Below are 25,634 nucleotides of genomic sequence, written 5' to 3'. Positions count from 1 at the left end.
GTGCGCTGTTTGCAAAACTTGATTTGGCACAAGCGTATCAGCAGCTGTCAGTGAATAAGGAAGCAGCTGACACTCAAACAATAGTGACACATAGAGGAGTTTTCCGAGTTAACCGGTTACAGTTTGGTATCTCAGTAGCTCCTGGGATTTTTCAGGAAGTGATGGAGAGGACTCTGAAGGGCATTCCTGGTGTATATCCTTATTTTGACGATGTCCGCATCGCTGGGGAATCTGAGGAGATCTTGGCTGACAGGCTGCAAGCTGTCTTAAGCAGATTTCGCTCTGCTGGGCTTAAACTTAAAAAAAGTAAGTGCAGCATTGGTGTGGCATCCACTGAGTTCTTAGGGTTCAGGATTGATGCCAAGGGTATTCACCCCACTGACTCTAAGGTGAAAGCAATTAAGTTGGCTCCAACTCCAGCAAATAAGGCTGAATAGCAAGCTTTTCTGGGGTTATTTAATTTCTATCACACATTTTTACCCCACAAAGCAGCAATTGCAGAACCTTTACACAGGCTGTTAGATAAGAAAACTCCATGGATCTGGACCAAGGTCCACAAACAGAGTTTTACAAATCTTAAACAACTGTTATCTAGTGATTCTACCATCACACATTTTTTTAGAAAATAAGCCTATCTGCATCACATGTGATGCATCCCCTTATGGGGTGGGTGCTGTATCAAGTCATATAGAGGGAAATGGGGAGCAAAGGTCTATTGCATATTACTCCCGAACTCTGTCCAAAGCAGAAAGGAATTATGCACAAATTGACAAGGAAGCACTGGCAATTGTGTCAGGAGTAAAAAAAAATCCATGATTACCTGTATTTATTTATTTATTTATTTATTTATTTATTTATTTATTTATTTTAATTCCATTTATATCCTGCCCTTCTCCGAAGACTGAGGGCGGCTTACAAGCTTAGCAGGCAGGGAGTTCACCATTTTTACTGATCACAAACCATTGTTGGGGTTGTTCACAACTGACAAACAAACACCACAAATTCTTTCCCCAAGAATGCTGAGGTGGTCCATTTTCCTATCTGCTTACACTTGCAAACTAGTCCATAAACGGGGAAAGGACATGGGCCATGCAGATGCATTGAACAGGTTGCCAATGATGAGCAATGACCCAGATCCAGCACCGGCGGAGCAGATCCTACTCATCCAAGATCTTCCAGATTGCTCTCTACAGGTGAAGGGTATTGCTGCTGGCACCACAGCAGACAAGGTAATGAGCAGGCTCAGCTCATGGGTAGCATCTGGGTGGCAGGACAAGAGCCAGGGGCCAGAATTCCAGGCATATTTTATGAGGAGACACGAGTTGCCTTCTCATAAAGGATGTTTGCTGTGGGGTAGTAGAGATATTATTCCAGAGAAATTGTGGGAAAGGGTCTTACAATCATTACACGAGGGGCATCCTGGCATAGTAAGGACAAAGGCACTAGCTAGGAGCTACTTATGGTGGCCTGGTCTTGACAAAGCCATAGCAGGTAGCGGGGTGCTACACATGCCAGAGATCAAGGCCAGAACAGCCACAGGCTCCCATTCACAAATGGGAATCAACTCACACCCCATGGCCTAGGATACACATCGATTACACTGGGCCTTTTCAGGGGCAATCGTTCCTGGTAGTGGTTGACAGTCACTCTAAATGGCTAGAAGTAGTCCCAGTCTCTAGCATGATCACTGCAAAGACAATTCAAGTGCTGCGGGGACTATTTGCCACTCATGGGTTGCCTGATGAGGCATATCATCAGTGGAGATTGGTATCACCGGTTAGGTCAGTTTCTTTTGGCACAACATACCACTCCATGTACGGCTACAGGCAAGAGCCTGCTGAGTTGCATTGGGGATGTTGACTCATTACTATGTTTGACAGACTACACCCAGACAGAGTATCAGCTCAACAGGAGCAACCAGACACCACCCGAGAATTGTACATTGGTGAAATGGTTTGGGCCTGGAACTATGATCTAGGGCCTACCTGGATCCAGGGGGTGGTAGTGGGCAAAATGGGGCCTGTATCTTACATTGTAGAGGTGGAGGAAGGTCGTGAGGTGAGGAGACACATTGACCAGTTGAGGAAGAGACAACCTGAAAAGCCTCAAAATATGTCTCCAGAGCAACATCTGACCAGTAATCAGGACCCTGACAGCATCCCAAGGGATGACTACATTGCAGACTCAGTTGCCCTTGCTGATCCAGGCAACCAGAATGCTGGGCAAGCAGTGAAACGCTCAGCAAGGATCCATAGGCCACTGGCTATGTAAGGTCTTGAGGCTAGGGTAATATAAACAAAATCAAGATCAACACTGCAGGTTATATTCTATTAGTTGTTTATTGTTCCCATTATTATTTGTGTTTTTTTTTTGTTTGGGGGAAGGGGTGTTATGTATATATGTATATATGAGATGTTCACAGAGATAGCCACTGACACCACCAGGTGGCAGGGTGCCCTGTCAGGATTGGCAGGGCAGTCTTTGGCGGGAAATCTGGACAATGGGATTAGTTCCAAGTATACCTGGCTAGGTTTATAAGAGGGGCAGTTGCCCCTTTGTTTACCAAGTCTGTGCTACATCAGTAAAGGAAGTTATGCTGAACCCTGTTGTCCTGCGTCATCCATCTTAGCCATGAGGTCCTGAGCCCACAATCTAACAATATTGCCCCCAACAATCAGGGTCCTCAATTTACTGGCATCTACTTATGTCAAACTTTGATGAGCAACAGCATCCATTACATATACAGTACCTCACTCATTAGTAACCAACTTTGGGCCCATGGCACCATTAGTTTAATTTCTATTTACCAAAGAGGTAATTAACCTGAAATGATATAGGGTTTCCTGCCTGAGCAGGGGGTTGGACTAGATGACCTCCAAGGTCCCTTCCAACTTCTTCTTCTTCTTCTTCTTCTTCTTCTTCTTCTTCTTCTTCTTCTTCTTCTTCTTCTTCTTCTTCTTCTTCTTCTTCTTCTTCTCCTCCTCCTCCTCCTCCTCCTCCTCCTCCTCCTTCTCCTCCTCCTTCTCATTATTATTATTATTATTATTATTATTATTATTATTATTATTATTATTATTATTATTATTATTATTATTATTATTATTATTATTATTATTATTATTATTAATCTATCAATTCAGTGAAATGATGGGAAAAGTAACCAGGAAGTTGAGGTGACAGAGAGTTGTCTTTGGGTCAGCCAATTTGAAGATTACTAGAAGAAATTTGCAATATTGTCTCTCATTCATCAGAATGTTTTAATATGCAGAGTGGCTTGCAGGCTATATTCACAACAATAAGCAAAGATACTCAATTATACTTGATGATTTTCTTTGAAAACATTTTATTTCTTATCCAAGAAACCTCTTCAGTTCCAACATTCCTCAATTCAAACAATTCCATTTCATTCTACTGACCATTATTATTTTGAACAGCATCATCACCACCAGCATCATCAATGCTATGATTCATATGGGAGGAATCACACAAGTTTACATGGCATTCAAATACCTTTCCAAAACAACACATTGATAACTTATCAGTTTGAGATTAAACAGACCAGGCCCACTGGCTGAGGAATTCTGGGGGTTTAATGTCCACAAGTCATAAAATGGCCAAGTTTGAGGACCCCTGATATAGACAAACTCAGAGAGATAGAAAGAGACAGTGAGGTACATTGTTTGTGTGCTTATGTATATAGAGACAGAGGGAGATAAACACATACATGTGCGTACACTTATATATGTGTGCATGTGTGCAGATGAATTTTACAAAGATTTGTAGCCCATTAATTCTTTGATGGCTTCTTTCACTTCTCTGTTTTTCAGGCTGTAGATAAGGGGGTTCAGCATGGGTGCTGAAATGTATTGAATAGAGAAGAGTTCATCAACAATAATTGAGGAAGCTGAGTTGGGCCTCATATTTCTAAAGCAGGCAGTGCCATAATACAAAACCACAACAATAATGTGAGAACTGCAGGTAGAGAAAGTTTTCGTAATTGCACTATTGTGTGGATGACTGGTTAAGCATTAGTGATAAGGCTTGCTTGCCAATTCCTTCTTTATTTTACTGTTTATTTATAATGTTTTCTCTGTTAGTTTCCTTGGAAGTTCAAGGCAAAGTATTGGTGGGGGTGTCCCCTCATTTTTATCAACTAGCATAGGAATGAATTAAGATGAAATCAATTTGCTCCCTTAAGTGTAATTTGATTGATTGTAATTATTTGAATTAAGAATTCAACATTTTATTGATTACAGATAGATGAGATTTGAATGGCAACTGTCTCTTTTTACATTCTTGTTACAGAGTATTCTCTTTACATATTTAAGACTAAGTATAATTCTAAAATAAAATCCTATACGATTCTTCGATTAGCAGATTCATTTGTTAATCAATTTATATTTTATCATTCAGTCTATAGTCAATCTTTTGCAGGGTTAATATGATTAGGATGTTGTACTGTATCCTGACCACTTTCATATAGATATAAATTATTGACTTAGAAGTCAGTCTTTATTTCACCAAAATCTATTTGTTCCACACTATGGAATTTCAAAAGTGATAGTTATTTCTGAAACAAATAAGCCAAATTTTAAATAGCTGAGTTGATAGAAATTCCAAGAAACATTTGAAATAATAGAAAATACTTGTAGCCTGGGTTTTAGATTTTGACAGTGGTTTGCTCTCCAAGTTTGTTTTAGTTTAGTTTCTGAATGTTTAATTACTGGACCTGATAACATCATCAGCAGGATTTTCTTGTCCTATTCCTCTTTCACTTATATATAACTTGTGTGCCAGTGCGGTCATTTATTCATTGGGAGCTATATAGAAATTCTGATCAGTTGTTTGTGCTGTTTGAAATTGTTCTGCTGGCAGTACGATCTGACTGCTGGCACAGTGATGGATTTGATTGCAAATCAGAGTTGTTTCCAAAGGAGGCAGAGGAGGAGAGGTCCTGGGGCTTATGGAACAAGGGAACTGGATGAGACTGTCGGCAGGCCCAGAGGAAGGGAGAGAGGCTTTTGGAGGAGTTTGAGGCAGTGGCTGCATGTTCCAGGGGCAAAAAGGAGTAAGGCCTCTTTAAGGAAAAGGTGAAAGAAACAGCATAGGATATATGCTGAATTAATGGGATGATGGCTATGAGAAAAATATAAGCTGAAAAAAAATGTTACATAGAGAGATTATTATTATTATTATTTGTATAAATATAAAAATGCCTGTATCTAATCATTTATATGTTGAAAATATTAAGAATTATATTTTGGCTAAGGTTGAAGGAGAATACAAATGGGAGAAAGGAAGACAAAAAATATACCATTAATTAATATATTAATTATGGAATTATCAAATTAAATTATTATTGATTGTTAATTAATTATTTTTGTCCTTTTTTCTTGTTAAAATATAAGCCAAAACAACACGCTCTACACCAGGGACTGGAGATTGTTATAGTTAAAAACTAATAAAATGTCTATAAAAAGGGAAGTATAATTAATAAGCAGTGTATGTATATATTACACAATCACAACAACTTATACCATAAAGACACACCAAAACATATTTATTTGTTAAATATAGCAACACATTAGCTCTGTTTCATTTCTCCTTCTCTCGGAGATCAGTGTGAAATTAGAAGGCCCAGTGGGAAAAGAATGGGATTTTAGAACAATGGGAACTGAGAAAATATTTGTCCTTCTTAAGTCCTCAGAATCAGAATACATACTAGTATTTCACTGTGAGTAAATAACTTGCTATCTGCCATTTTTTCCACTGCACATTTCCATTTATGGTGGAAGAATTGTCCATATACTCTTGACACATCTGAAAGATGCACTCTATTAACCAATTTTGAGTAAAGATATCAAAAAATAAATTTTCAGTTTTTTAGTGAAGCAATTATTCCCCTTTCTGTTTCAAAGAGATTTCATGAAAGGACTCATGAAATATATTTCATGAATATATTTCAGTGAAAAAATAATTTGACATATTTAATATTGGGAGACTTTTTCCCTCAATGGGTAGTCAGAACTTTTATTTTAGCTTCTGCCTCTTTCCAAAATAAAGAGTATGATGTATTCAAATAGCACCAACTCTGTTCTAAAAAGTATTATATAGTTACAGGATGAAAGATTCAAGCAAGAGCAGCATACATTCAACAATACAACCAAGTGGGTGGCATTATGCACATGGACATTTCCACTGTGTAGGGATTAGACCAAACATGTCAACCCGTGACGTCATGTGACATCCCACAACATATCGGGATGGTTTTGCCAGTGCCGGCAATGGGGTGGGAGCGGCTTTTGGATGACATGTCTGGCCCATGGGCTGGCAGTTTGATAACCCTGGACTAGACCAAGGGTTAGGCAACCATGGTTCTTTTATGACTTGTGGATTTCAACTCCCAGAATTCCTGAGCCAGCATGGCAGGCAGGCAGGTACTGATCAATCAAGTAGACATCATGGTAGCAGACAAGGGCCAAAAGACATTGGTGGTGATAGATGTAGAGATGCCAAGTGAGAGCAACATAAGGGAAAAGGAATATGAAAAGCTTGAAAAGTTATGTGGTCTGAAAGTGGAACTAGAGAGGATGTGTAATGTTAAAGACAAAATGGTCCCAGTGATGGCAGGAACACTCAGGGCTGCAACTCAACTGAAAGAGTGGCTCCAACAGATCTCAGGAACAACATTAGAGCTCTCTGTCCAGAAGAGTGAATTGCTATGAACAACAAAGATATTGCCAGAACCCTCAAAATCCCAGGCCTCTGGTGGAGGACCTAAGTTTAGGAAGATATAGACCACCCAAAGGGCTGAGAATGGAATATATACATGCTTGTCTCTGTGTTCTCATGTACTTCACTTTCTAATAGATTAATAGACAGACCAGTTATTCTGCATAGATCCACGTATAGTTTCAGATGCAAATATATAGAGAGATATAAGTGCATGTTTCTGAATCTGAAATAAATAAATGAATTTTGTCCAAGGGACAAATGTTGTTGAGTCTAAATCATGAAGCCCATTAATCCAGTTTTTATCTTATGCTAAAATAATAATAAAATAAAATATTGAGGAGACCCAGGGTAGCCATAATGTTTGAAAAGAAGTAGATGTCAACAATTTTGTTTTAATTCCCCATCCAGTCAGAGAGAAATGTTTGCATTGCAACTCAAAGAAGAAAAAACACAGAATGGATTTAGCTGCTCCCTCCAAGGACAATGAAAATAGTTTGGTGCCATTTTTAACTAGTCACTGATCAAACTGATAGAATAGCTTGGCCAAAAATTCTATATGATGAGGCAGAATACTCTGAGCCCATCTTGGAAAATAAAAACCCTGGTTGAGGATGTGTATATATCAATGAATTTAAACCAATATTCAATTGTATCTATTTGCCTACACCAAACAACAAGATTTGGGGAAAGTTCCAATATGTTTCATTTATTTTTTCTGCTCAGTAAAAACAGAATGGTCAACATATTAAACAACAAAACAGTTTAGATTTTAGGTAACTATAATTTGTAGCCCAATAGCTTTTTGATGGCTACCTTCACTTCTCTGTTTTTCAGGCTGTAGATAAGGGGGTTTATCATGGGTGTTGAAATGCCATATTGAATGGAGAAGAGTTCATCCACAATAATTGAAGAGGCTGAGTTAGGCCTCATATACCTAAAACATCCAGTGCTATAATACAAAGCCACAACAATAAGGTGAGCACTACAGGTAGAGAAGGTTTTTCTTTTTGCTTCTGTGGAGTTCAGCTTCAGGATAGTTGAGATTATATGGATGTATGAAAGTAGAATAATAATCAATGAACAACCTGCAAAGGCACTTCCTGTTGTGAAGAATGCCAGTTTATTGAGAAAAGTTTCTGAGCAGGAAAGTGCAAGAAGATTTGGAAACTCACAACTGAAATGCCTGATAATATTAGGTCCACAGAAACTTAACCTCAAAATAGGTAACACATTTATTGAGGAACATAAGAAACTAGTTGCCCATGCACCACCCACCAGCACCCTACAAAATGCTTTGTTCATAATTTGCACATAATGGAGGGGCTTGCAAATGGCAGCATATCGGTCATAAGCCATTGCTGCAAGGATGTAATGTTCAGTGGTCCCCATTAGAAAGACAAAGAACATTTGACTAAAGCAAGCAGAATATGAAATAGTCTGGCCTGCATAGAACATAACTAGCAACTTTGGAACAGTAGCAGAAGAAAAACAAATATCAAGGAAAGCCAGATGTGCTAGAAAAAAATACATGGGGCTTGGAAGATAAGTTGTAACCACCATAATCATCATATTTCCCACCAAAGTTGTTATGTATATAAGGAAAAATACAAGGAAGAGGAAAATATTGACTGACAGGTTGTATGAAAATCCCAAAAGGATAAAGGAAGTCACTGTGGTCGTCTGATTTTCCATTTCCAGACTGTGTAGGAATTTCAAAAGAGAGAGACAGAGAGATCAAATAAACAAATGTATACTTTATAAGGTTATAACATGTGGCTGATGGCCTTTTTTAAGAAAAAGAAATTAACATAAAAAAACAAAAATAGAACTATATATTAAAGATAATGCTAACAAATTTGAAAGATTGTCACCAAAATTTAGGCAGACATTTTTAATTTAAATTAATAAGAGCCAGTATGGTTTAGTGGATAAATCACTGGGCCAGAAACTAGGAGACTGTGAGTTCCAATCCTACATTAGGCATGAAACCTGGCTGGGTTATTTTAAGCAGTCTCTCTCAGCCCACAACATCAGATCTGAGTGACAAGCAGTTTGGTCAATTCTTGCCACAACAAATGGATTGTCTCTAGGTTGATCTAAACTTGCAGGAAAACACTAGGAAGAAAAAAATAGTTAAACTACTTAAGGACAAGTACACATCATACATAAAGATGAAAATTAAACCTGCCATAGTTCCAATTTTTCATTTCTAGTTCCATTATAGGATAATCATTTAACAAAATGAAGCCTAACTATACAGTCATTAAAAATATAAAGAAAATAAGGGGGAGGGGAAGTCTTGAATGTTTGAAAATGAATGTGAAGACTAAATTTCACTTGCTAGTCAATACTATTCCAGAGATTTGGCATACCTATCACAGTATACATGTCTTAATTTCCTCAACTAGCTCCCCAGTCTTATAGAAAGACTTCCCACCATTCCAAGTAGCATATTGACTAAAATTAAGAAAAGTTGCACATTAAACAGATAATACAGTTTAAATTTCAATACATTTTGAAGACTCAATTTTACAAGCATAGTTTTCCATATTTTGTTTACAATACCTCTGTCTAGGATCAAACTGAAAGGACTTTTTTCCAGAGGAGAGGAGAAAAAATATGTTATGTTTTCTTAAGAAATTTACCTAATTCTCCCTTGCTTCTCATTTCATAGAAAGCAGTGTAGAATAAATTCTAACTAATGTTCTCTCTATATTTTTAGTTTCAAATTGTTGTACATGTTCTTAGTTGTGAAACATGTATAGGTACACAATTTATATATTAATGTGTATTTAGTATCTGTTATTGTATTGCATTCTTTGGGATATGATGATCCAATCATACATATCTTCTCAGGAGACAGATAACATCCATGTGCAGGACTTACATTTGAATTTTATCTTCTCTTTTCTCTTTCCTGTTGCCCAAGGTGTAGAGTTTGAAAGTTGAGAATTTCTTAATTGGTCTCCTGAGTTTATTAATTACCCCATGAGAAGTTACAACATTTGCACTGTGGAAATAATGATGGTGTTTTTACTTGTCTAGATTCCATTGTAAAATCTGGCCTTGCCAATTTCTTATTTATTTATTGCTTTTCTGTGAGAATTTGAAGGAAACCTATATCATTGGGGTCTTTTCTCCCTTTTCAATAACTTAATGAATAGATTGAAGGAAAATGATTCCCGTTATTTGTGGTGCAGATATCTGCAATTTTCATGACCCTGGCTGTATCAAAGCAAACCACCCATTTTTGTGATGCTTTGTTTTGGGTATTTGGTTATGCATTTAGTTCCACTTTAAGACATGAATATATATTTATGGCATAGAGAATATTCATCCACAGCAACTAAAGAAGCTGAGCTGGACATAGACATGTAAACAGGCAGTGTTGCAGAACAAAAACACAATAAATGATAGAAAAATAAGGGAAGTTTTCTTGTTTTCCTTTGAGGTTATCTTGAGATACCATACATTATGGGGCTTTGGACAAAGAGTTAATAAATAATGTAAAAACAACAACAAGAGTTAACAAATAATGTAAAAAGACAACAGAACTGCTTAGCATTAATGGAAATTGGTACACTATTCAGGTTAATTTTTGTACAAGATAAGGCAAGAATAAATGAAAATTCAGAAATATGTAATTTAATCCACAGAAAATTAGATTTATAACAGGTAATGCATTGACCAAGATAACGCAAAATTAACAGGATATAGGGAACTGTATATGGCAGCATAATTATTTATAAGTCAATGCTGCAAGAAAGTTGTCTTAATTTATAAAAGCATTAAAAATATGGGGAGAGAAAGAGTAAAACAAACTCATTTCTTCTTAGGAAATCTATACAGCATATTTATCTTATTTCACTTTGCTAAAAGCCATCATATTAGGTAAAGACATAACTGAAATTCTCTGTAGATTAATTTTCAGTGTAATTTCTAGCAAAGACTCTCTCAATGCTCATTTAAACTATGGGGTGATTTTTTTTGCATTTGAAATAACTTGTTGCTTTCTTTGGAAAATGATGTAAAGCCTAATGATATAATGTTATCTGATGAAACTTATTTTTTCCCCAAAATTAACTTTTCCTGTACTCATTATCAAGGAGATAATTAGACATTTGTGATCACTGATTGAAGCTTATTATTATTCAGTATAGGTTCATTAAAATATTGTTTCCTTCAACAATCTTTATGGTGACAGGAGACTAACCAAGAGTTTAGAATTCATCTTCCATTGTTCCCAGAAAGATATAATGAATGAAGGGGGAATTCTGAGCTAACCAATATAAAGACCTGTAATCAGTTTCTTATTAATAATCCTTTTGATGCTTAACTAGTTTTCTAGATATGAGAAAGCTGTTGCATCCCTCTTGGAATGATTGAAAAAAGTCATTACTCATAAGCAAGTGATTTTGAATGCCTTCCATCAATGTCTACAATGGTTTTATTTCTCTAACAACTTTTTGTACAAATAATGTGGAAATAAATATTCAGGTGGAATTTCGGTCCTTTTAGAACTCAAGTCAGATAAGTCTTATATTAAATAATATTTCTATGATGGTTGAAATACAATATAATAGTATCTAGGAGAAACAGGTTTACACTAATGTATGCTTGAAATACACTTTGGTGTAATGATTAAAGGCACTGGGACAGAAACCAGGAGACATGAGCCTTAGACATAAGATTTGTTGCCTTAGGCACAAATCCAGCTTGAGGGCCAATCACTCTCTCTCAGTCCTAGGAAAAAAGAAGTGCCAAACTATTTCTGAAATAGGCTGGCAAGAAAATTGTATGGATGTCAATGGAGTTGAAAGGCCATGCTTAACTCTTAATAAATTATATGATTGTAATTGATGAAGCAAATAAATCACAACTTAGCAATAGCAATAGCACTTACATTTATATACCATTTCATAGTCCTTTACAGCACTCTCTAAACAGTTTACAGAGTCAGCACATTGCCTCCAACAATTTGGGTCATCATTTCACTGACCATGGAGGGATGGAAGGCTGAGTCAATGTTGAGTTGGTCAGGATCATACTGCTGGCAATTGGCAGTGTTAGGCTGTAATACTGCATTCTAATCACTGTGCCACCATGACTCTTGGTCTTACTGATTTTAGATCTTACTCTCATCAATCAATCAGTCAAGGCTATTTGGAGCCTATCCATTGAAGATTTATTTTCCCTTTTTTCAACTTTTCAATGAAATTTTTAATTCATTTTGATATCACAGTGAAATCTGAACACTGCACTATTGTTAAGAACAAAACAATGGTGTGCTAGCAAGAATTACAAAGATTGTGAAGCCATATGTACTTGCTTAGATAAAAATTCACTAAACAACTATGTCAATGAAAAGCATTCAGTACCACAATACATTAGCCATTACTATGAGGGGGGGGGGAAGTCATTCACTAAAATCTTGCCTTAATATTGAATTTGGTGAGTGTTTTTGCAATTGTTAATCATCTAGCTTCATGTCCCATCCATAATCAGGTCAAATCTCCCAAAATAAAATAAAATGCCTCCCTACTGAGATGAGATGAAGCTATAACATTGTCTTTGTTTGAAAGTTAAATGATACAAAGGTAGTAATGTTGATAATCACAATAAAATTTGACACTAATTTATGTCTTTTCCCCTTTAATGCTGAATCACTTCCTACTTCCTACCAATGGTGGGAAATTTTACATCATATTTCTTCCTTACTCCTTCAACTGCAAGGAATTATTTATATCTCCAAGGTAAGTAGTTATAAAGTAAATCATTGAATTAAACAAAAATCAGCACATCATATTTTTGGAGAAGATCTGAATCAAAATTCTTATTCTTATTTAAGTGTGACATTCCCCCTTCCCCTTATTATACTGTTAGATTTATAAAATCAAATGCTATTACACACACATGGACACAAACCCAAGTACTTATACACATGCACAGAAACATATTTTTTAAGCAGAAAGTATTTATCCACAGGAAATTCATAAATACTTCCTAACATTAAAAATAAATAAATAATTTAGTTTACTTCCAGGTAGCTCAGCCCCCTGGTATAAAGAAAGGTTATAAGCTTCAATTAAGCATGTTGCACAGAATCTTCTTTTTGAGATACAAATGAGAAACTATAATTTATTAATATAAATATATTAATAAACACACATACACAAAAAGAGATATAAAATAATTATATTTTAATGTCTCAAAATATCCTTCAGAATATGAAAATGTCATAACTTTACTTTACTTCCTTTTCTGACAATAATGAAACTAATAAAACTTGCAAAAGATCTTAACTCTAGTAGGTTCCCCAAACATCATCTAGATTTTTATGTCTTATTTTCAATCATTATAGTCTTTTCCAAGCTGGAAAATCTCCTTCAAGTATAGCATTTTCTTTCATTAGAATATTCTGCTGCAGTTGACAAATGACATCTCATTCTTGTCACAATTATATGCCTGGTTAAGCTGGATCAGCCCAGCACAAATATCTGCATAAAAATGTGTCTTATCTGAGTTTTGCCTTACTGACAAAAAAAGAGGATGTCACTGTGTTTTTAGTTTTGTCAGTAAGCTTCTTGCAGTTTGTACTTTGCAAGCTGTCTTGTTATCTTATCATTGTAACCATAGTGAGTGTCACATGTTCAGCGAGTTTACTATTGTGTGGGCATGCCTAAAGCAAAAGTTACTTTTTCCCCCCTCTTCTTTGTGGTCTCTGGGATAAAGACAGTGACATCCTCTTTTTTTGTCAATGAGGCAAAACTCAGTTAAGACACATTTTTAATGCATATATTTGTGCTGGGCTGATCCAGCTTAACCAGGCACATAATTGTGACAAGAATGAGACGTCATTTGTCAACTGCAGCAGAATATTCTAATAAAATAAAATGCTTTTTACAAGTTTCTTTGTAATTAAAAGGTTAAATCGTAGAATATATGCTTCGGGTTTTCTTCGTTTATCATGCATCAAAAAGAACCATGATTCATCCCCTCTGATAGAGTTTTGATTACTCTTCTGACAGGATTAATATAGAGTGCTAAAGCTTTTGATAAGGTAATGTTTTAATTGATAAATATTTAATTTAATAGACAAATTGGATAAGTGGTACTGATTAGACAGAAATGTCTGCTATGTGGCAAATTGCATTGTATGACCGTATAAATTATATGATGCATAAAAATGTAAATTTTATTTTTTTCTATTAATTATTTTAATATGTAGACATTAAACCAGGGACCCAGGCACCACACAACACAATTAAACATAGGTACAAAACAATCACATTTCTTCTTTTTCTCTATTGTTCTTTGGGTATCTCTTTAACTGCTTCAGTTTTAGAGGTCCTTGAAAAAAACAGACACTTAACTAGAATTTATGACTCAAAAGATAATTTCATCTAGACCATAATTGTATATGAATTATATAGATTGTAGAATTGCATAATTGCATTTTTTTCTGCCACTTGTAAAATGACAGAAGAATAGAAGACAGAATCCAATGCTCAAATTTTAGATATCATTCTACTTACAGAACTGAGAAAACAATTTTGTCCTCATCTAGTAGATCTTTAAAATTTGCTCTTCAAGATTGTGTTGTTGTTAATTGCAAAGTCATGTCCGACCCATAACGACCCTATGGACAACGTTCCTCCAGGCCTTCCCATCCTCTACCATCTTCTGGAGTCCATGTGGGCTCACGCCTACTGCTTCAGTGACTCCATCCAGCCACCTCATTCTCTGTCGTCCCCTTCTTCTCTTGCCCTCAACCTTTCCCAGCATTAGGCTCTTCTCCAGTGAGTCCTTCCTTCTCATTAGGTGGCCAAAGTATTTGAGTTTCAACTTCAGGATCTGGCCTTCTAAAGAGCAGTCAGGGTTGATCTCCTCTACGACTGACCAGTTTGAACACCTTGCAGTCCAAGGGACTCACAGGAGTGTTCTCCAGCACCATACTTCAAACGCCTCAATTCTTTGGTGCTCAGCCTTTCTTATGGTCCAGCTTTCACTGCCATACATTGCAACTGGGAAGACCATAGCCTTGACTATACACACTTTTGTTGACAGGGTGATGTCTCTGCTTTTTAGTGTGCTGTCTAGATTTGCCATTGCTTTCCTCCCCAGGAGCAAGCATCTTTTAATTTCTTGGCTGCTGTCTGTTGGGATCTTGGAGCCCAGGAAAATAAAATCAAGATTTTAAGACTCTTGAAATCCAGAATTCTGTTGGGTAGTCTACAGCAAAAAAGTAATTCAAAATCCAATCATGTAAGTGGGCATCTGATCACCAATAATAATAACGATGATTATAATGATAATCTATGTACTTTCTCTCTCTTAAAAAAGCTGCTTTATACTTTATCCCTCATTCTTGCTGCTGACTCATTATTCCTCTCCTCTCTAACATTTCAGCAATTTGTTTGAAAGTAAATGACTCTGTTTAAACTATAAACACAATACTTGATCACTTCAGTCACAAAGTGACCAAAATTTAATGACAAAGAGATATTGGCATTGTTGGATTTTGATTTGTAGATATTATATTATCTTATTTTGTTTTTTATAGTTTTCTTTTACTTCTGCTTTTTCTTCCATAGGTCAAAAATATGATAATTAGCAATAAAACCATAGTAACTCATTTCATCATTTTGGGCTTTCCTAGTCTGAAGGACTTTCAGTTTCTCCTCTTCTTTGTTGGGTTGCTCATTTATGTCTTGACTTTGAGTGGACACCTCATCATTATCAGCATAGTCTACATTGACCGACATCTTCATACCCCCATGTACTTTTTCCTCAGCAACTTCTCCTTCTTAGAGATATGGTACACTTCCAATATTATCCTCAAAATGCTAGATGTTTTTCTAACAAAAAACAAATATATCACATATACTAGCTGCATTGCCCAACTCTACTTTTTCATTTCATTTGGTGCAGCTGAATGTTTTATTTTGGCAATCATGGCATTTGATCACTATTTAGCCATATGTAATCCTCTACGATATCAAAATCTCATGAATAACAAAAATTGTCATCAAATGGCAGCTTGTTCTTGGATTGGTGCCTTTATAATTAACATACCTCCACTTGTGGCCCTCTGTAAGATACCATTTTAAGGACCAAATGAGATCAACCATTTCTACTGTGATGTATCACCTTTACTGAAACTATCTTGTGTAGATCCAGATGAAGCTGAATTGTTCAACTTCCTTGTGGCTACTAGTGTCATTGTTAGTTCATTTTCCCTAATTTTGGTCTCTTACATCCTTATAATTGTCACTGTTCTGAAAATCCCCTCAACTACAGGCCAGCAAAAGGCTTTTTCTACTTGTGGCTCCCATCTGGCTGTAGTCACTATTTTTTATGGCACACTGATGTTCACGTATATCTGTCCAACCTCAAAAACTTTCAACAGTTCAGTGAACTTCAACAAGACTGTATCTGTGTTTTACACAGTGGTCACTCCCATACTGAACCCTATTGTTTACTGCCTGAGAAACAAAGAAGTCAAAGATGCCTTAAGGAAAGCTATTAGTGGGAAGCATGGAATCACAATGAAATCAACCTGCATTAAAAAAAGAATAATCAATTGATACTCCCTCCCCAAAATGTACATTATAAAATTTATTGCTGGTAATGTCTGTTACTTTTAGTTTGTAGGTTTTGGTTTTTAACCATAAAACCCACTAAAATCATCATCATCATCATCATTTTTGTCATCATGATCATCAGAGAAAGATTATGAATAAATATTTTATTTTGAAAATGTTTCATTTTCATTTTCTTTAATATTACATTGAAAATCTTCATTAATGATTTGGATGAGGGGACAGATGGGGAACTCATCAAATTTGCAGACGACACCAAGCTGGCAGGAATAGCCAATACTCCAGAAGATAGGCTTAAGATACAGGAGGATCTGGACAGACTCGAACACTGGGCGCTATCTAACAAAATGAAATTCAATGGTGAAAAAAGTAAGGTTCTACATTTAGGCAGGAAAAATCAAATGCATAGGTATAGTATAGGTGGTACCTTGCTCAATAGTAGTAACTGTGAGAGGGATCTCGGAGTCTTAGTAGACAATCACTTCAATATGAGCCAGCAGTGTGCTGCAGCTGCCAAAAAAGCCAACACAGTGCTAGGCTGCATTAACAGAGGGATAGAATCAAGATCAAGTGAAGTACTAATACCACTTTACAATGCTTTGGTAAGGCCAAACCTGGAATATTGCATCCAGTTTTGGTCACCACGATGTAAAAAAGATGTTGAGACTCTAGAAAGGGTACAGAGAAGAGCAACAAAGATGATTAGGGGGATGGAGGCTAAAACATATAGGGAACGGTTGCTGGAATTGGGTATGTGTAGTTTAATGAAGAGAAGGGTGAGGGGTGACATGATAGCAGTGTTCCAATATCTCAGGGGCTACCACAAAGAAGAGGGAGTCAAGCTATTCTCCAAAGCACCTGAAAGCAGGACAAGAAGCAATGGATGGAAACTAGTCAAGGAGAGAAGCAACCTAGAACTAAGGAGAAACTTCCTTTCAGTTAGAACAATTAACCAGTGGAACAACTTTCCTCCAGAGGTGGTGAATGCTCCAACACTGGAAGTTTTTAAGAGACTGGACAGCCATTTGCCTGAAATGGTATAAGGTTTCCTGCCTGAGCAGGGGGTTGGACTAGAAGACCTCCAAGGTCCCTTCCAACTTTATTATTATTATTATTATTATTATTATTATTATTATTATTATTATTATTATTATTATTATTATTATCATCATCACCACCATCATCATCATCAACATTTTGTATCTTACTAGTTTTTTGATAGCTGTATTCATTTCCTGCTTCTTTAGATTTAAAGCAAAGGATTGAAATGTAGAGGTTCAAATCCTCTGACATTTAAAACAATGTGCCTGCAGCATACATAATTGAAAAATCTGAAGAAAATATTTTCTTTCTAATATGGGGATGGGAAGGACTAAAACAAACTTATTTTTTTCTAGAAAACATACCTGCAAATTGGTCTTATTTCACAATATTAGCAGATAACATTTCATTTAAAGACCTAACTAGAATTCTCTATAGATTGGTTTTCAGTGTAATTTCTGGTCTTTCTCTAAATGCTGACTTAAAACATGTTGTGATTTTCTGTATTTGAAATACCTAATTGCTTCTTTTGTAAAATAAAGTCTAGCAATCTAATGTTATCTTAGGGAGCATATATTTTTAAGGTTAACTTTTCTTGTACTCATTAGAATATGTGTTGTCAACAAGATAACCATACATTTGTAATCACTTACTGAAGCTTATTCAGTATAGTTTCATTAAAATATTGTTTCCTTCAACAACTTTTATGGTAACAAAAGAAAGAAATCTTACATTCCTCCCAGAAATATTTAATGGACCAAGAGGAAATTGTAAATTAACTACTATAAAGACTTGTAATCATTTCTTATTAACAATTCCCTTGATTAAAAATTAGTTCACCAGCTATGTGGAAGCTGTTACGTGCCACTCAAAAAACAGTTTTAAGGGGAAAAAATATCAGTTCCTATCATGCCTAGCTATACTATTATATAAAGTAGCTAGTGGTGAGAAATATTTCCAACACCAATTACGGATAGCTGATGTCAGTACAAAAATGGACAATGTTAAATACATTTACTTGTAATAAAGTAGTTTTCTGGAAAAATGTCAAATGATTTTATCAGTATACGAAGCAGAATATTGCTATGCTTGATTCATAGTATATGACTCATTTTCTCCATAAATAAATATGTCCAAATAAATCTGAAATATTTTTTAAATTAATTCTATAGAATCATTGCCATGGAGAAAATTGACTTGTTTTCATATTTTTTCTAAGACATAAAAAATTAAACAGTTGCAACTTGCAATTTATATTGAAGATGCAAAATATTATAATATTCCACTATTATAATATTGGAAATATTGAAGGATACTTTGGGGGGAAAAAAATGGAACCAGAAGTTAATATCAGCAATGGCAATAGTGAAATTTGCTTCTATGGACAGACTTTGTCTGAAAGATGTTTCAGAAAAACTGGCAGAAGAGGAATAAGTCTTATTTAACAAGATAAAGAATCTGATCTTGAAAATAGACCAACAAATGTTAGACTACAAGAATGACATGAAAAAAGAAATGTTATTGAATATTCAAAAAATATTGATTGATGCTTTAAAAATCAAAAGGGAATTACAATTAATAAAGCAATAAGAGTGACGATAATTCTTTTATATTGGAGTTACAAAAAGAGTTTTGTTAAAGGTTGGTTAAATCTTGTGTAAGGATAAAAAAAAGAAGTATAAAGAAATCAAGTTCTACAACATTGCTTGAATAGAGTAACCATTAAACATTTAGTAAAATGATGGAATATAAATTTGGTTTATTTGATCAAGGCTGAAATAATTATGGTGTTATTTCTGGTGACCCTTAATGGTCTTTTAACACCAATTTTGAAATGATGGGTTTTTTATGGATTTGTTTATAGATAAGCAATGAGACATGGGATGGTGAAATAATTGATTATAAATTAAAAGGAATTAAGTTACTGAAATTATTTGAATTTGATGTGATGAAGTTTTTTAATAACTTCTTTATATATTTACTTTCTTTTTTCTCTTTTCTTACTTTTTTCTTTCTATTCCCTCCTTTTTCTGCATGTTTTACTTTTTCTTTCTATTCTTCATTTTTTTTCTTTTGTAGTTTGTATTCATTTTTACAATTATAAGCTTAAATTGCACTAAAATGAATTTGGAAATCCACAAATCTGGGTTTATTATCAGTCCTTCTGGGTAAACCAGGTAGGAAATAAGACTAGATGAACTAATTCTACTTTATATTAAGGCTACAGTAGCAGAAACATACAGGTCTGAAAGTAAAAACTTCCCATTGCCACTTTTAACTGCTTGATCCATTAGGGTAAATCCTCCCTCAGTTCCTTTCTCTGACCATTAAGCTGGGGGGGAGGGGTCCTTCCTCTCTTGCTCCTAGGCAGCATCTCTTCTCCTTGATCTTGACTCAGCCTTCCATCCTTCCGAGGTAGGTAAAATGAGGACCCAGATTGTTGGGGGCAATTAAGCTGACTTTGTAATAATGCCGCTTGGGGGTGTGTGAAAGCTCTAATAAGCAGGCATATACATAGAATGAAGGCTACTGCTAAAGTTTGTAAGCCGCCCTGAGTCTTCGGAGAAGGGCGGGATATAAATGGAATTAAAATAAAAATAAAATAAATAAATCTCCAAGGTCATACAATTACATCATCCTCTTCTTCAGAATATTCCTCTCCTCACAAGTTCCCAAAGAAAACAAATTATGAGTTACGAGAATTAAATGTAGTGGTATTGTTTCCCTCTTCTCCTGACAACTCCCTGTGACCACACAAGAAATCTCATAAACCATTTGCTCCTTTGGGAATCTACTGATCTTGTATGCCTTGTATGCCTGATATGAAAGGAGCCGATTCATTGTCCCCTACGCAATGTCTTAGTATACTCAAAACTCCCTTCATCCCAGAAAAGAGCTCCTCCTCTTTGTTTGTCATATTTTACTCCTGACACACAGGTAGCTTCTCATGATAGGGTTTGTTGGGGTATTGCTAGAGAAGTAGGTGTATTACTAACTTGTGATAATTATTGGCAAGAAGTTTCAAGTGGCAGTATTTTCCCTTCTGGGAAAAAAAAAATCTTTTTTTAGGTGATAGAATATCACCTTTATATAAAAAAAGTAATATTATCCTCAGAATACTTTCCACCTGGGCATTTTTACAAAAAAGAACTAAGGATTTGTTTTGATTAACTAAACACTCATCTAAATGAGTGAGCTTTAACTTTGGGGTGTATTTGCTCCCTTCATACTGAAAAGTTCATTTTAAAAGGTAAGTGCATTTTTTTTCTACCTCCTTTCCTTCAACCTTCCTCTATCTTCAAGAATCTTCACAATGACAAGCAGGTTTCTGAAACAGTTATCAATTCTTAAACCACCTGAATGCTCCTCTTTATTTACAAGTAGACTGATCAATAGAGAAATATCCATCAGATACTAATAGGGTGCCAGTGTATGGCAACTTTCATGCATTCCGGTTTGAACTCTCTCTTTTCCACATTAACTCATTAACATATCAGACTCACAAGATTAGAATTCGTGACCTCCCAATTTCTAGCCTGGTGCCATTAACCGGTATACTACACTGGTTCCATATCTTTACTTTCATGTTTATTCTTGTTTTACAGATGAATAAGCAGAAATGGAGAACCAAACTGATTTTATTTTGCTTGGACTTTCCAGTGATCCTCAACTACAGAACTGGTTCTTCTTGATCTTTTCAATCATTTTTCTCATCACACTGTCAGGAAACATCACAATCATTCTGATAATCAGAATAGACCCTTCTCTCTCTGTACCCATGTATTATTTTTTATCTCATTTGTCCTTTGTTGATATGTGTTATTCAACTAATATTGTTCCTAAAATGTTAATGAATTTTCTTATGAAACAAAAGACTATTTCCTTCACTTCCTGCATTTTACAAATGTTTTGCACCCTTCTACTAGGTGTTACAGAGATTTTCCTACTGTCAGCAATGGCATATGATAGATATGCTGCAGTATGTCACCCACTTCATTACATAATGATCATGAATAAAACAATATGCACTTACTTGGTTTTAGGAGCATGGCTAATAGGCTTGCTATCTGCAACAATAAACACAGTGCCCATTTTTAAGTTACACTTCTGTGGCCTCCGTGAAATTAATCACTTCAGCTGTGAGCTTCCTCCATTATTGAAAGCATCCTGTTCTGACACTTTTCTAAGTAATGTGATCCTTTTGTCTTTTGCTGCTATGTGTGGCCTTGGTTCCTTCTCACCAACATTGGTCTCTTATGTTCATATTATCTCCACCATCATGAAGATCCATTCTGCAGAGAGCAGAAGTAAAGTTTTTTCTACATGCAGTTCCCATCTCATTGTGGTAGGCTTACAGTATATGACAGGAATGTCCCAGTACATGAAACCCAGCAATGTTTCTTCTATTACATTGGATAAGATTATCTCTATTCAGTATAACATTTTGACCCCAATGCTGAATCCAATTATCTATAGTTTGAAAAATAAGGAAGTGAAGAGAGCACTTAAAGGAATGTTTAAGCAAAAAATAAATACTTGATCTAACTTATTGTACTTATTAGTTACATATGGATACTTATGTATCCATAAGATGAGTCTGCTTATTTTTGTGTTTGTATATGTAAAGAGGTGAAAAGAGGGTAAGAAAAGAGAATGTGGTTTTACCGCTTATAAAGTTCATTAACATTTGGAAAGCTTCAATTTATTTTAGCAGTAGTTTGCTGTCCAAGCTTGTTTCATACAGTTTCTGAAGGTTTTGTTATCAAACTAGGTAATATCAGCAGCAGGATTTTCTTGTCCTATTTCTCTTATCTTATAAATGTCTTGTGTACCAGTGTGGTCAGATGGTTGTGTGATTGGTTGTTCGTTTGGAGCTATATTTAAATTCTGAGCAGCTGATTGGTTCTCTTGTTGATTGGTAGTTCAAATGGTCTGGTTTCTTAAATTTATATCCACAAGATATAAGTATGCAATGCAGATGACTGCAATCTGATAAATTACAATTCTTTTAGGACTCCCTATGTCCATTTTATTTACCCAACTTGATTCTTTTGCAGGCTTCTTCTCCAAACTGTATTAATCTGGTTAAAGTCTAGGGGATTCCAAAATCATGGTTTAATGCTAATGAAGGCAAATATATGTGTCCCAGTATAATGTTGCAGGATCTAATCTGAGTCAGTCACCAGAACAAGAGACTTGTTCTTCCAAGCTTTCATACCCATGCTGGAACTCATTCTCAGGGAACTTCTCAATCTCCAGGATGTGTGGAAATATCCTGGAGATTGAGAAGTTCCCTGAAGATGGGCTCCAGAACAATTTGAAGGCTTGGAAAAATAACTTGTGGTCCCAATGATTGGTTTTATGTTGTTTCAGTTATAACTGTCCTTTTTTGTAAATTTTACCTGTTTTCTATTTCAATTTTAAGTATATTCTGCCAATATTACTTTTTTTTACAAGATTATTTTTTGGGTGACACCATTAATGCATTAATCAGCATGGTTTTATATATTTTCCTTTTGAACAACTCCTTTTCTGAACATCAGCATCATTTATTAGCTAGTACTTGAATAGGAGACCAAAAAGCTCCATGGTTGGAAAAATGGGGGAGGGGGAAAAGAGAGATTCTGAAATCTAGTAAAATATTACTGTGTTATTGCTAAATGTATTTATGCATTTAGTTACTAGAAAATCAGAATAACACAATGATGTCCTTGCCAGTAAAGGCAGGAAATGGTACTTATTGACTAAATTAGTAGCAAATATAGAAATTTTTAGAAGGAAATAAGTGCTGTCACACTTATAATAATGAATAGCACAACAGTTCATAAACTCAGTTTGCATCTTCCAAACATAGCTGCACTTACATCATGGCTGTTCTCAGAAAAAGTTTAATTCATATGCAACATAGGAAGTTTATTTTAAATATGACATGACTTTTCTTTGTATGCAGTATACTACAAACATGCAATAAATTTATTTCCCCCCCTCCTCCTCCATCACTGGAGGTTTTTAAGAAGAGATTAGACAATTATTTGTCTGAAATAGTTTAGGGTCTCTTGATTGACCAGGGGGTTGGGCTAGAAGACCTCCAAGTACCTTCCAATACTGTTAATTTTATATCCTGTTTCACCCTACATTTTCTTTCTGTTTATGTTTCAAGTTCTTTAACAGATAGTGCTTATCTCCTCCCCTAGTTATGCACTTAGGATAAAAAATACAGTAGGAAAGATTTATTTTGAGATGTCAGTGTTTTTCAACTTAATATGAAATGGAATCTCAGATTTTATTTCAGGTTGATTATAAAGCTTCAGGAAAATAAAATGTTTTATCCTATGTCATTCATTCACTAATTGTTTAAAATGGAATTTGGTTACTGTTTGACACCTGCAAGACTTTAAATGGTTCACAGAATTTATAGTGTAAAACTGTAGATTTCAGAAAATAAAATAGAAAAATTCCATAATCATATTTGCAATTTAAGTATTCAAAATCATTATTAAATTTTAACATTTAGTGTGACACTAAGCTTCTTAATGTTTTCACCTGCTTCCAGATGGTCATGAGTGGAGCCATTCTTTGTGGATTAACTATTTCCAGAAAGGGGAGCTTCTACATGGAACACCCACTGTCAGGGCATGTCAAACTCACAACCTCACATGAAGTCATACGATGTCTCATGACCTTTTCCCCATTGCCAGCAATGGGGTGGGCATGGTTTTTTCATGACCCATCTGACCCGGGGGCTGGCAGTTTAACATGCCTGCTCTATGCCTTGTGGTAGGAGGTGACTCTTACCATGTACTCCATAATTGTTCAAATAGATTGTACTCGAACAATTGGTAAAAAATGATCTTTAAGATATTTAGGCTCTAGGATATAAAGGGCTTTAGTTTAGTTTAGGCAGCTCCTTTAGTTGATGAAACAGTATAACATGAGAATGTGTGCAGCTAGGTCTCATGGCATCGGACTCCATTTCAAATACATTGTGGGGCTTGAAATATGTTTCTGAAAATTTTGGACTGCACACACTTTCTAAAAGAGTAAAGTATGGCTCCAATTGGTTTCTTTACAAAAGCTGTGCCTGCACTGTAGTTAAAAATATGAGTGAAAGACATATAGTAGTTCTTTTGAAAAAAAGATAGAAATAGAGGCAGAGGTTGCTATACATGGGGAGACAGAATGATAGATAGATAGAGAGGGAAGATAGAGAGAGGGATAGGGAGAGGAAAATCTGAAAATATTTTTATTATTTTATATTTGGAAGTTTGGAAGATCATATAGGAGCCGTCACCAGGGGGGCTTTTGCCCAGGTTCGCCTGGTGCGCCATTGCGACCCTATTTGGACTGAGATGCCCTATGCACAGTCACTCATGCACTCGTGATCTCCCGGTTAGACTACTGCAACGCTCTCTACATGGGGCTGCCCTTGAGGACCACTCAGAGGCTTCAGCTGGTGCAGAATGCAGCCACGTGAGTTGTGATGGGAGTCTCCCAATACTTCTGTGTAACACCTCTTCTCCACGAACTGCATTGGCTTCCAGTTGCCCTCCGGGTGAGATTCAAGGTGCTGGTGATGACCTATAAAGCCCTAAATGGCTTGGGTCCGGACTATCTAAGGGAACACCTGCTGCCGGCATCAACTTCCCATTGTCCTGTGCGCTCCCATAGGGAGGGCCTCCTTAGGGTGCCGCCGGTCAGGGAGTGCCAGCTGGCGGCACCCAGGGGGAGGGCATTCTCTGTGGGCGTGCCTGCCCTTTGGAAAGATTTACCTGTGGAACTCCAGACTGCCCCCAACCTGCGCTCATTTCACCGGGACCTGAAAATCTGGCTTTTCGATCTATCTGGCCTGGACTGAGGGGGTTTTTAGTTTTAAGTTTTAACATTGTTTTATTTTTGGGCTATTATTAATTTAATTCTTTTTAATTCTATTTGTATCTTAATTTATACTGTTTTTTAAATTGTTGTTGTTAGCTGCGAAGTCGTGTCCGACTCATCGCGACCCTATGGACAACATTCCTCCAGGCCTTCCTGTCTTCTACCATCTTCTGGATTCCATTTAAGCTCACGCCTACTGCTTCAGTGACTCCATCCAGCCACCTTATTCTCTGTCGTCCCCTTCTTCTATTGCCCTCGATCTTTCCCAGCATTAGGCTCTTCTCCAGTGAGTCCTTCCTTCTCATTAGGTGGCCAAAGTATTTGAGTTTTAGCTTCAGGATCTGGCCTTCTAAAGAGCAGTCAGGATTGATCTCCTCTAGG

General features: G+C 36.0%; 2 protein-coding genes and 1 pseudogene across 3 annotated transcripts; 2 read left to right on the top strand and 1 right to left on the bottom strand.

Annotated features, from left to right (window-relative positions):
- Positions 1-7,512: 7,512 nt before the first annotated feature.
- Positions 7,513-8,427, bottom strand: LOC310650083 (olfactory receptor 5BS1-like; the record flags this gene model as incomplete). The annotated part of the gene is made up of 1 exon (XM_083378917.1): positions 7,513-8,427. One exon carries the CDS (start codon positions 8,425-8,427, stop codon positions 7,513-7,515), a length of 915 nt encoding a protein of 304 aa, XP_083235043.1.
- Positions 8,428-15,338: 6,911 nt separating this feature from the next.
- On the top strand, positions 15,339-16,322 carry LOC310650082 (olfactory receptor 6B2-like; annotated as a pseudogene). Its single transcript has one exon. The product of its transcript is annotated as an olfactory receptor 6B2-like (transcript).
- Positions 16,323-20,997: 4,675 nt separating this feature from the next.
- On the top strand, positions 20,998-21,918 carry LOC310650081 (olfactory receptor 5A2-like; the record flags this gene model as incomplete). The annotated part of the gene is made up of 1 exon (XM_083378916.1): positions 20,998-21,918. One exon carries the CDS (start codon positions 20,998-21,000, stop codon positions 21,916-21,918), a length of 921 nt encoding a protein of 306 aa, XP_083235042.1.
- Positions 21,919-25,634: the final 3,716 nt, after the last annotated feature.

This window comes from Vipera ursinii (assembly GCF_947247035.1).
Source record: "Vipera ursinii genome assembly, chromosome: Z".
Classification (NCBI taxonomy): domain Eukaryota; kingdom Metazoa; phylum Chordata; class Lepidosauria; order Squamata; family Viperidae; genus Vipera; species Vipera ursinii.
This window is presented reverse-complemented; position numbering and strand designations above follow the sequence as displayed.